This window comes from Pongo abelii, chromosome 13 (assembly GCF_028885655.2).
Source record: "Pongo abelii isolate AG06213 chromosome 13, NHGRI_mPonAbe1-v2.0_pri, whole genome shotgun sequence".
NCBI lineage: Eukaryota > Metazoa > Chordata > Mammalia > Primates > Hominidae > Pongo > Pongo abelii.
The window spans coordinates 22070611-22083221 of NC_071998.2; the positions used below are offsets into that span (position 1 = coordinate 22070611).

The 12611-nt window shown below is 47.3% G+C and overlaps 2 protein-coding genes across 5 annotated transcripts in view; one reads left to right on the forward strand and one right to left on the reverse strand.

The window, feature by feature from the left end:
* The window catches only part of RGP1 (RGP1 homolog, RAB6A GEF complex partner 1), a 40778-nt gene that overhangs the window by 26243 nt on the left and 1924 nt on the right, over positions 1–12611 (reverse strand). For 2 of the 4 annotated variants that reach the window (XM_063713943.1, XM_063713944.1), the window contains exons 6-9: positions 12342–12488; positions 12000–12127; positions 11611–11800; positions 10952–11103 (exon numbers count right to left, since the gene is read on the reverse strand). In XM_063713943.1, the coding sequence (XP_063570013.1) occupies positions 10952–11103; positions 11611–11800; positions 12000–12127; positions 12342–12488 (617 nt within the window). Of the gene's footprint in view, positions 1–3206; positions 11104–11610; positions 11801–11999; positions 12128–12341; positions 12489–12611 lie in introns of those variants that run through there. The other 2 variants (XM_009244285.4, XM_009244286.3) reach the window with 1 other exon arrangement.
* On the forward strand, positions 9627–10791 carry MSMP (microseminoprotein, prostate associated). The gene is made up of 3 exons (XM_002819641.5): positions 9627–9756; positions 9985–10093; positions 10474–10791. Exons 1-3 carry the CDS (start codon positions 9627–9629, stop codon positions 10652–10654), a joined length of 420 nt encoding a protein of 139 aa, XP_002819687.1. The 3' UTR covers positions 10655–10791.

A 12611-nucleotide genomic window follows, 5' to 3' on the forward strand; every position in this document is an offset into this window, starting at 1 on the left:
CAAGCAGCTAGGATAACAGGCATACACCACCACACTCGGCTAATTTTTGTATTTTTAGTAGAGACAGGGTTTCGCCATGTTGGCCAGGCTGGTCTCGAACTCCTGACCTCAGGTGATCTGCCTGCCTTGGCCTCCCGAAGTGCTGGGATTACAGGCGTGAGCCATCACGCCCAGTCTGATGTGTTTTCTTCCAGGCAATTTCTATATATCTCATTCTTGTTTGAAAAAATGCATGCATGTGAGATGTAAATAGGATTATATTATTCATATTATTATGTAACTTGCTTTTTATGGGCTGTGATTTTCTACTTCTTTTGTATCTTCTTGTCATGCCTGATTAAAACTGTACACATGAAAATCCTGCCAAAGGTGAAGTCTAGGAATACGGAGGGACTCCATTAATCTCACTATTATATAGCCCATTAATTACTCATAATAGGATGGATTTAGGCTCACATTCAGCTGAACAATGAGGAACCTAAAGAATGCTAACACAAGGCTAGCCTGAAAAGTTCTAAGAGATAGGGAGAAGGTTCTTAAACAGGGAAATCTCAGGATGAAAACAATGTTCCAAGAAGAATAAGACGGCAACAGTATATATAATATAGAACAGAATTAGACAGCAAGGAGACTAGTTAAGTGGCTAATACAGAGTAGTAAATTAGAAGAAATGAGATTCTGGATTACAGTGGTGGCCAGTAGAATGGAGAGAAGCTTTTACTGAATTCTAACAAGGCAGACTTGTAGAGTGGAAGAAACAAAAGATTTGAACTAGAAGAGCTAGATTTGAATCCCAGCTCTGAAATTTACTAGCTGTGTGACCTTTGGCAAGACACTTCTTCCATATCTCAGTTTCCCTTCAATAAAAGGAACACCTTGAAATATCAGAGCCTTTAACTTTTTTTTTTAACAGCAGAACTGTTTTTTTTTTTCTTCTGTTAAAAAGAAAATCTTCAAGGAAGCCAGTACGTTTAATTTGTAAAACAAATAAAAGCAAGATTGTTCTGGTTGAAGCATAGGTAAAGGGCTCAGAGCCCCAGCTAGCCTTCATTTCACCCTTCTCAGCCACTTCTGAGGCATCCTTCAGAAATCTCCAGAGGGTTGAGGAACAAAGTTTGATAAATCTCTAAAGACTTTAGTATCAACTCTATTATCAATTACTTGAGGGGGTAAAATTGACAGAGGTCTAGAAAAATAATAATGAATTTAATAGTGCCACAGAATCACATGACAGAAAGGGCGAATTGACTTTTCCTAAATCTGCCTGCTTCTCCTCGCAGGTTGAACCCAATTTAATGTCTAAAACCTCATCCAACCCTTGGGCAAACGGTCATCTAACCTCTATATAAACAATATGGCCAAAATTTACTGCCTAACAATTCAGTTCATTCCACTTTGGGGTCCTCAAATGAGTCAAAAGTTGTTCCTTATCAAGCCAAAATTTGTCCTCCATCACTAAATAAAAGTTCTTAATCTATCTTCTGGAACTAAACCAATAAATCTAATTGCTCCTTCATCATGACAGTCCCTCAATTGTCTGAGGAGAGCTATCACGTCTGCCTTATTTCCTTGTATTCTCCCTTGCTCTGGCATGACATGAATATCCCAAGGAGGCAGCCTGCTCCTGTTTTGGATCAAGTTGAATTTTTTTTTTCAACAGAATCTCACACTGATCTTGGCTCACTGCAACCTCTGCCTCAGGTTCAAGTGATTCTCCTGCCTCAGCTGGGATGACAGGCATGTGCCAACATGCCTGGTTAATTTTTTGTATTTTTGGTAGAGATGGAGGTTTTACCATGTTGACCAGGCTGATTTGAACTCCTGACCTCAAGTGATCTGCCTGCCTCGGCCTCCCAAAGTGCTGGGATTACAGGTGTGAGCCACCACACCCAGCCAGAGTCAGTATTTTTAAGCATCTAAGTGCAAGTAGGTTTTCATTTATTTGTGGCTTTAAAGAAACTTAATTTAATCAAGCCAGATGATCCTCCTTTAAAAAATGACTAGCTTTGATAACTAAGTGTAAATAGAACCCAAATTCATTATTTGGTTGTTTTTGTTTTTTAGGGTTTTTTTTTTATTTGTTTGTTTGTTTGAGACAGGGTCTTGCTCTGTCACCCAAGCTGAAGTGCAGTGGCACAATCATGGCTCACTGCAGCATCGACCTCCCAGGCTCAAGTGATTCTCTCACCTGAGCCTCCCAAGTAGCTGAGACTACAGGAGTGCACCACCACACCTGGCTAATTTCTGTATTCTTTTTTGTAGAGACAGGGTTTTGTCATGTTACCCAGGCAGGTCTTGAACTCCTAGACTCAAGCAATCCATCTGCCTCATGTTCCCAAAGTGCTGGGATTACAGGCATGAGCCACTGCACCTGGCCCTAAAAATATTCTTTTCTTGCTGAACATTAGCTGCTTCCAGTGTACTAGAAGTAGATTGCCAAACCTTTTGGCCCAAAGCAAATTGTAAAGACATTTAGCTAGGGATGCAAAAACATCTAAGACTCAAGGTCCAGTGAAGCAGACATAAATAACATAAATAAAGAGAAGCATCCTGATTCCAAAGCTTGCATCTAACAACCAACTCCCAGGGAAATGTAGTTCTCATGATTACAAATTCAATTATCACCAAAATGACATGAAATATCAATGCTAGAAGGAAAGCTTCATTCACCATTCCTTATCCTACCCACCCCATAAATCTACTACCAGGTCTGTGAAATCAGGATCTGTGGCTTGGGACTCAGTATCTGCCAGTCTGGGTAGTTTGGGGGATGGGTAAAAGGAAGCATGGCTGAGTCCCTAAGGAGAAAGCAAGCCAGCATAGTCACAGTCCGTGATGCCTGTGGGAGCACTGAGCCCATACAGTTTCCTGTGCTCCAGTTGTCTTGGTAACCTGAGGCCTCCTTATTTGTGTTGGCATCATGGGGCCAAAAGCGGAAGCAAAGCTGGAACACCAGGAAGACTTGCAGGGAAAAAAAATGTAGATAATGCAGCAGTTATGCCACAAGAGGGTCAAGCCTAGGGCAGAATTACCTGGTTGGGGGTGAGAAGGTAGTGTCTTGTAAAAATCAGATCTCTGGGTTCTACCTTCAGCGTTTCTGATTCAGTAGGTCTAGGATAAGCTCAGGAACCTGCAATTTTAAGAAGCTACCACCTACCAAGTAAGTCAAAGACCACACTTTTAAAATTCCGGCTACAAATCAGCAGTTGGGAAGAGAAAGTATAACCATTTAATCAATTTCAAAAAGCTGATAGTCTAGTACAGTAATTGTATACACTGGGGTAGAGGGTATATTTTGTCTTCCAGGAACATTTGGCAGGATTTGGAGACATTTTGGTTGTCACAACTGAGATAATATCATTGGCATCTACTGAGCAGATGCTAAGCATCCTACAATGCACAGGACAGCCCCCCACAACAAAGGATTATCCTCCAAAATGTTAACAGTGTCACAGCTGAGAAACTCTATTCATGAGGATATTCTGCTCTCCCAACAACGACCCCCCACCCCGCCCATCAGTCCCAATCCATTGGAAATCAGTACTACACAGTTTGGGTCACAATGCAGAGACTTATGTGAGATCCCCTGAAAAACTTTGAGACCCCAGAAATCTTTTTTAAAATAGTGAATTTCATTAAAGAGATAGAAAAGGAGAAGATTAGAACAGACAATAAAGGAAAGTAAGTATGGGCAACAAGGGTGAACCAAAAAAGAGATCAAAGGAGGCTGAGGCGCTGAGTGACAGCAGTGGGAAATCAATGCTGCCCCTCAGTGGATGCAGCCCATTTGTAAAGAGATGATAAACCCATGAAAAATAACAGGCACAAAAAAATAAAAAAAAAAAGAAAAGGAAAAATGAATAAAGGAACTGTGTAGAAATAGCTTTAGGATTCGTCAAGTGTAGATCTGAATGAAAAAAGGACATTAGAGATTCTTCTACAAAAGAATGCTTAAATAAAAAGTCTCCAGCAAAGATGACAGGGCTTCTAGAAGGAGATCAATAATTATATCAGAAAGGAAAAGAATTGTAAGTATTTACAACCCTCTAGTCCTAATCACCCCCAAGATAGGTGGGTCCAGAAAAATGCACCTTGGTTTCACCAAGGAGAGACCACGAGAGGGAAGGGAAAGTGGAGAAGCAATTTCAATTTCATATCAATTCTTTTTTTTTTTTTTTTTTTTTGGAGACAGGGTCTCCCTCTGTCACCCAGGCTGGAATGCAGTGCAGTGATGCAATCTCGGCTCACTGGAGCCTCAGCCTCTCAGATTCCAGTGATTCTCCCATCCCAGCCTCCGGAGTAGCTGGGATTACGGGAATGCGCCACCACGCCCAGCTAATTTTTGTATTTTTAGAGACAGGGTTTCACCATGTTGGCCAGGCTGGTCTCGAACTCCTGGTCTCAAGCAATCTGCCTGCCTTGGCCTCCCCAAGTTTTGGGATTACAGGTGTGAGCCACTGTGCCCGGCCCATCATCTATTGTCTGTAATAATTTAGAAATCTGGCACCAGGATTATGAAATTCACTATACAGTGTGTGGCATAACACCAAGCTTAAATGGTCACTGAGTGGACTTCACAATAATGGCCACTTTATGCTTCTGGATGCAAAACGTTGGGAGAGTTTGAAGTGGATATGAATTTGAGAATGTGTTTTCTTGTAGGAAAAGTAATGGAAACATAAGCATCTTTTTCTAATCACAGGAAAGGTTAAGGCTTTGGTGAAAGCAAGCATAACTGAGTTTAAAAACAGTCTAGAATAAGAAAAGGGTAATAGAAGAGGAAGGAAGGCAGAAGTGGACCATGCAGAATAAACAATCAAGCCTAGCTTTTTTAAAAAGCTGAGGTCTTACTAAAGAGAAAGGAGGAAAAACAGAAGATTTCAACATAAGAGTGTTAAAGGTGGAAAAGAGCCAGAAAGGACTGTGGGCTTTAAAAAAAAAAAAAATCAGTGAAGCAGTAGTGGTGTATGTTGGCAAAGAGAAGTGTAGAGTTGAGAGGAGGGAGAGAATTTATGGTAGAGGAAGTCGGTGTGAAGTTTTCCTCTCAAGATGCCCAGCAGAGCAAAGAAGGAATGAAGGCAAAGGCCACTGGGAATAGAGTAGGGCTGGGGCTAAAACAGCACGGGAGAATGCAACAGGACCCAAAGTAAGACATTTTCTTTTCTTTTTTTTTTTTTTTTTCCCATTAATTGACCCAGATTTGCTTGTTTGGGACCATAGGCAACGCAGAGTTTAAGGATCTTTATGATTTACAAAGTAATCACCTTTGGCCCAACATAACACAGATCATAACGATCATGACAGAATTGGTGTCTCTGAGACAAGTACAAAATACCATTTTAATGTTGATTTTAGAAGAGAAGTCAGACTAATAAATTGCTGTGTTGTAGAAATACTATGGTGAATTAAACAGCTTTAACTTTTTCTATCAGCCACAGGATAAATACAGAAACTGTATAATTACATACACATCCACAGAAGATAGTAGCCTTATATGCTAAAATTGTGAGTTGTTTGTCTTTGTATACTGTAGTCCAAGGCTCCCATTCCAAGAAATGTTTTATTTGGTTCAAAATATATAGGGCAGGTCAGAGGGCTACACAGAAAAAAGGCTAAAAATAAAGACAGTAAAATGAGGGAGAGGAAAAGTGGAAGTGCAGCACTACTGATCCAGAAAAACTGAGGCATCAGCCACAAAGAATTCAATCAAGTCAGTGAGGGGAAAATGGCACAAAAGCCAAACAAGAAAAAGGCTGAATACCATATTACCAATCTGAGAGCCTCACTTTTGGTTTTAAGTCAAATATTGAATTAGATTGTGCAACTTTTCTATTTTTATTTTTTTATTTTAAAAAAATCCACCAAAATTACTTAAATCGTTTGACAGAGTCATACAATTTTAAATGACTATAAAAATGTGCAGATCAGTGCCAAATTTTTTGGCAAAGGCTGAATGGCAGACAGTAATCCAAGACGCAGACAACCTTGCTTTTAAGCCATCCGTTACACAGAGACCAGCAGGCTCCCTTCTACCTGCGAGACGAAATAATCCCAAAATGTACCCAAATAATCATAACTCCCCCTACTCCTAAAACCTACCCTTCACTGTCTACGCCAGCCTCTGGACAGACCTGATGCCTGGGGTTTGGCCATTTCCGCCTTCCCACAACTATGTTGGTCTCCCTCCTCCCTCCTCAGGTCCCTCAGTTCTCCCAGGCCTAACTTGGCGTGCTTCCTTCCTCTGTCACCCCAATCAACCCGGCTCCCCTTCCCTTTCTGGGTTTCGCCACCTGCCCGACTCCCGGTTTCCCCCCGGGAGGCCCCTCCTTGCCCTGGGGTCTGCTCTCGGCCCGCCAAGTTCTCCCAGGGGCTCCCTCCCCACCTGCCTCCATTCAGTCAGACTGTGTTCAGTGTCCGTTTCGCGCCTGCAGCGACACCAGGACAGAAGCCCACTAAGTGACCCTCTGCTCCCAGAAACCCTCCTGGCTCCTCCAGACCCTCCGGGGCTCTGGCCCGCAGCTCCCCTCTCCCTTCGGCGGCGGGGGTCGGCTGTGACTCACCGGAGGGCCAGCAGCCAGGGTTGGGGTGGGGGGGCCGGAATTCTCTCACTTCCTCCCCGCGCACCTGCCCCGAGGCTGGAGCGCCGCCCGGCCGGGCCTCCGGCGGATGTTTTCCTTGTCCCCAAGCGTGTAGTGCTCGCCAGCCGCCCCCTCCGGGACCTGCGCGCCAGCCACCGCGCCCCCAGGACCCAGCGGGCCTGGTCCTCACCACTCACCCCCTCTCCAGCAGGCACGCATGCGGGCTCGACCCACACCTCGGCACCGCCCCCCAACTTCTGGGAGAGGACTCCTGGCTCAGCCCAGCCTCTAGCTTTCCAGAAGCCCCTATATGCCTACCTCATCTTCGTTACAGGCGATGAACCCTCACTTCTGTCCCCGTTTCCGCACACGCACCAATCCCCACTGGGGCTCCCTTCCCCTTCGGCATCACCCCCACCTTCATGCGCCCCAGCTCCCCACTCACATCCGCCCCCTATTGGGCTGGCTCTAGCTTGCATGAGCAAAAGGTGGCCCAGGGCCCAGCCTTCCAGGCTGTCCGCTGGACCCCTTCTCTGGGAAAGGGGGCAGAGCTACTGCCACTGACAAGACCTTTGGGCCCTCGTGCTAGACAGGCCTTCGAATCCACCTGCTCCAGCCCAGAGAGCAGGCCTAGGCCGTGCCTCCCACACCGCAGCCGACCTCAGAGCACCCTGCTTCAACTGTGAGTTTTTTCTTGGCACTCCTCTGAAACGGAAAGGGTATCAGTCCTGACTAGGGGGAATGTGAGGTCCATTCTGCATCTCCATCCACCTTAGCTGTCTCCTTGGAAGAGGACAGTAAGGGAGTTTGAGGTGCACTGACACAGTCATTTCTGAACAGTGAAGAGATGACAGGCAGGGTGGCCCTCTTGAAAAGTCAGCCAGAAGTAGCTGTATCTGATGCACTAGGTGGCAGGGAGTGAGTCTTGGAGTAAATGGGACTGAAAACTTAGAAAAACCAAATAAATGCCAAAGAGACTGTCCCTATGGGGAATACCTGGAACATGGGTCTTTGAAGTGTGGAAAAATGAAAGAAATCCAATTTGACCAGGGCCTTTAGTGCCAAAGAGATGGCTAGCAGGAGAGTGGTGAGAAAGGAGAAGTGGAGAGTTCACATGAGCGGAGATGGGAAGAAATGGATCCAAATCCCAGTGCGAAAAAGCAGGAGACTTAAAGTTAGCCTGGCAGGATGATGAGAAAAGGACACCTTGTCCTAGGGTAGAGGCGAGGGTGCAGATCTGGGGGAAGAAGGCTTAATGGGAACAGTTTCTCAAACTAGACATTCGGAAGTCAATACAAGGGCCAAAACCAAAATGCTCCTGGAGGTACCTGTTTTTGAAAGAGGTAGGAAAGGTGACATGGAGCAGGGGTCTCCATCCCCCAGGCCACAGGCCAGTACCAGTCTGTGGCCTGTTAGGAAGCGGGAGCACAAAGCAGGAGGTGGGCGGCGGGTGAGTGAGCATTACCGCCTGAGCTCCTTCTCCTGGCAGATCAGCAGAGGCATTAGATTCTCACAGGAGTGCAAACCCCACTGTGAACTCCACATGCAAGGGATCTAGATTGCACACTCCTTATGAGAATCTAATGCCTGATGATCTGAGATGGAACAGTTTCATCCCAAAATCATCTCCCCGCTGCTATCCCCCTCCATCCACTGGTGGAAAAATTGTTTTCCACAAAACCAGTCCCTGGTACCAAAAAGGTTGGGGACTGCTGACAAGGAGCATGAGTGTGAAAGGTGCAGAGGTCTATGCCAGGAGACAGCCATCTCCAATAGAAGCCCTCAGCTATGCACAAACTGCTTAATGTCATTCAAAGAAAATAATGTCGCCCATCTTGCCTCCGAGCTTTAGCCCCAATCACAGCAACTGCTATTTCCTGACGCTTACGCACCAGAGATGGTGATAAGAGCACTGCACACATTATCTCAGTTAATCCTCATAACAGCCCAATGAGTTGGTATTACTATCCCCAATTTATAGATGAGGAAACAGGCTCAGAGAGGTGAAGTAATCTGACCAGGTTACATAGCTAAGTGGAGTCAGGATCTGAATCCAAGAAGACTGTCTCTACAGCCCATGTTCTTAATAATCCATCCTGGGCTCCTCCAGAACCTGTGGGAAACTCAGAGGATGCCAAATGATAAATTCCTAAAAACCTCACTCCATTACATATCAGAAGAAAGAGAGGACACCTCTGTGAACCTGGAGTGATTAATCCCATCAGGGCACTTAGAGATGCTCCTCTTTGAAAGGGGAAAGAACCATCCCCCGATGTGGGGTGATCCCACATCTGCTGTATGTTTGAAGGTGATAAGCAATGGACAGTTCACCTCTGGCATGCCTGAGGAAAAGAGACCCTCCCCACCATCTCTGAGGGGCAGCCCTATTTCTGGATACATTAGGGAAACCCTGCCCTAGGATCTGAGGGAAACACAGTCTCCACTCCAGGTGCCTGCTCACTCTCCTGGAGCCTCTGGCCGTCACACCCTATTGCAGCTCCTGGGTTTGGCTGGGGCACAGGATTAACCATCCCCAGGAAATGCCTCCCTCCGGTCCAGGCAGGGATCCCAGCATACACACCCCTGGTGGTGGCAGTGGGGGAGAAAGGGGGAAGGTGGAATGCTTCCTTCTCTCCAGGTCAGGGAAGAGATCTGGGGACCACCTGGGGGCCCTCACCCCTCCTGCCTCCTTGCTGGGGAAGTGCCCAGTCCAGTGCCCCCTCCATGGCCACCTCCCTCCCTCTAGCTGTGCCGGGGCATGAATCAGCTCTCACAGCTTGTTAAAGCTAGACTTCTTGTTTTCATGCCCTCACCTCAGGAAACAGAGTTACAGCTTTTCCAGCTCTACTCAGCAGGGGGCCAGGGTCCTCACTTTATAAACATCCCCAGCCTGTGAGAGCAGAGGGCAGGGAGATAGTGTGAGACAGGAGCCCAGGGGATAAAGAGAGAAACTAAGACTCAAGGAGCAACGCAAAGCAAAGTCAAGGAGTCAAGACCAGAGTAGCTGAGCAGAGGCCAAGAAGGGTCCGAGAGGGCTGTGCAGCAGCAATGGCCCTAAGGATGCTCTGGGCTGGACAGGCCAAGGGGATCCTAGGAGGCTGGGGGATCATCTGCTTCGTGATGTCTCTACTCCTCCAGCACCCAGGAGTCTACAGCAAGTGCTACTTCCAAGCTCAAGGTAAAGTGGGGTGAGGCATTAGGAATGGAGGAGCAGCAGAGAGGGCACAGGGAGGATGGGGCCTTACAGATGATCCCGTGTCAAAATACCCAGGTTCCCTCCAGCTGTGAAACAGGAAAGACAAACTAAACATGGGGATAGTGCGTACTTACTGTCTCCACCCCAGACCAGAAGAGCCTCTGCCTCTCATCAGCACTCCTACACCTAACATTTCCCGTTCTTCCCTAGCCCCCTGTCACTATGAGGGGAAGTATTTCACCCTGGGCGAGTCTTGGCTCCGCAAGGACTGTTTCCATTGCACTTGTCTGCATCCTGTTGGCGTGGGCTGCTGTGACACGTGAGTGACCAAAGATGGCCAGAGAGAATGACTCTGATATGAGTGACTGAGGGATGACCAGGGAGTGACTAGATTGCTGTGATGTAAGAATGAACAGAAGAGCAATACAAGATGGGCCAAACCTGAAGGGACCAACACTAGTGTGAAAGATAAAGCTTCAGGCTATAAATCAGGGGAGGTTGGGGTGGACCTGGAGAGAAAATACTCCTGTTATAAAACAAAAAAGGCCCACATATGGTAGGTGACAGCTTAGTTAGGAGGACCAAGGGGCCATGGAAAGGGGCTCTGGTGGGGGAAAACTGTGAGAGAGGGAACGTGTGGGCAGGGATAAAGGTAGCCTTTCACTGTGCTGACTCCTTCCCCCATCCTTGGTTCCCCAGGTCCCAGCATCCCATCGACTTCCCGGCTGGGTGTGAGGTACGTCAGGAGGCAGGAACTTGCCAGTTCTCCTTGGTGCAAAAATCTGACCCTCGGCTGCCCTGCAAAGGGGGAGGGCCTGACCCAGAATGGGGCTCAGCCAACACCCCTGTTCCTGGGCTTCCTGCTCCCCACTCCAGCTAAACTCAACTGATCACCCATCTGCTGACTGCTCACTGCTGCTGCCACTTCCAGGGAAACCACTAGCAGCTACCAATGTATTCTGAATAAATAAATTAATGCTATAGCTGAAAGCCTGACTCTCACTGTCCACGACACTGGACCCCAGGTGGAAAAAGTGGGTCCCATTAGAGTCCAGGTGCTGAGTTCTCAGTATCTGGAAGGAACTAGCACCAGGGTGGGCCAGTTTCAGATGGTTATGGTGCTGGTGCTGGGGCCTGGGGCAGCATATGAGGCCAGGGTGGGGCTGGTAGGCAGCACCTTGATGGGGAGGTCCCAGCTGAAGGTGTCTACAGGTACTTGCTCAGGTCCTGTCCAGGTGGTAGGTTCGGGCTGTTCCATAGGGGGTAGGAGTACCAATCCTGGTTCTCGGGACGTTACAAATTCAAAATGCAATCTCCACTTCAAGGACACTATGGAAGAAAAAGATTAAGGTAGAAGCATTAGAAGCCAGCAGGAGTAAAAGCCAATGACAGGATATAGTTAGTGAATGAGAAAAAAACAACCTGTATTCAGGAAGACAGGGAAAAGTCACAGGGCAGGGAGCTGTGATTAAGGGTTTTTCTGAAGCAATCGGGTATTTACCACAGATGTGAGCTGAAGATAGCAGTATTAAGTACCTAATAACCCAAGAGTGAGGCAGTCAAGTCTAGGTAGCGTGAAGTAATCAAAAATCAGTGTATCACAGGGTCCCAGTAGGTAGGCATGGGGAAGGAGTTCTATCAAGCTGTTAGGAGTTTAGGGGTCAGTGCATCTAAGAAACAGGAAGAGGTTGAAGGTCTGAGAAACTGTTCAGGGTCAGAGGCTAGACGTGGGTATGTCTGGGAGTGTGTATAAGGAATCAGGATCCATTACACCCTCCCTTAGCACAGCATTTTACTGTCCCCCTCTCCCTTCTCCAGTAACAGTGAGGGTCTCACCAATGGCTGTACAGAAGCCTGGGGTGGAGCTGAGAGGGATTGGGAGGGAGAAGCTGGTTCTAGTTGTATGTAGGCAGGATTCCTGGTGCCGGGCATGAGTCACATGTGACACAGAGGGGACACCCCCTGCCCCACGTCGCCGCTGGTACTCAGGCTGTACACGCTCCTCGGTCTGTAAGCTGACTGAAAACTGGGAGCAAGAGAGAGGTGTATGCTAACAGGAAGTGCTGTCTGTAGGTGAGGACAGCCCAACCTCAAGCTGTTTTACAAAGGGACCCTGGATGACACCACTATCCCCTTCTACATGCCACCCCTCTTTATACAGGCCTTCCACCCTAGCCCTTCAACCCCAGCACCCTAGCAGGTAAGAAGCTCTGCTCCCTTCTTACCTGCAAACAAGCTACGGTTCCTTCCCCTAAGTTTAAGGTCCCCACCACGTCCTCGCCAAGTCTGTACACAGATTTGAAGATGCCAAACGTCCCAACTTTCCCTCGGCCATCACTGATATTGTATAGATCTGGGGAGAATAGGACACTATAAGCCTGGAGTCTACATGCTGGAGAACGTCTAGGACTGGGCACCACAGGCCAAAAGATGGGGCTTTTCTTTATAATTGGAGGTGTGAGGTATCAGTGGATCCACAGAAGTGTGTGGTGGTTAGGAGACTGTCTCTGAGATGGGAATACAATGAGGGGAAGGATGGGGTAGGACAATTCTGAAAGAATTCTCACGGAGGCTGCGGCAGGATGTGGCAGCCATTAGGCGTTCCCCAGCCAGCTCAGCTAGCCATGAATCCTTCTTCCCACCTTCATCCTCCTCCAAGAATGGACTGGATGGGGCTACAGCCTCATCCTGGGGAAACCGGACATCCTGAAGGCCTAGAGAAAGAATGAGTGGAGAGGTAATGCTGAGAGGGAACAGAGATGAGAGTAGACGTTAGGGTTTTAGATTCCAACGTGAGATGGCTAAAGGTAAGGGGCGCCAGGGCTAAGGTGTACATC

Bases quoted from the DNA above. Each gene is read 5' to 3' on its own strand.
- MSMP (XM_002819641.5), top strand. From the start codon at position 9,627: ATGGCCCTAAGGATGCTCTGGGCTGGACAGGCCAAGGGGATCCTAGGA. The intron at 9,757-9,984 runs GTAAAGTGGGGT...GTTCTTCCCTAG, and splicing joins GTGCTACTTCCAAGCTCAAG to CCCCCTGTCACTATGAGGGG. The intron at 10,094-10,473 runs GTGAGTGACCAA...TTGGTTCCCCAG, and splicing joins GGCGTGGGCTGCTGTGACAC to GTCCCAGCATCCCATCGACT.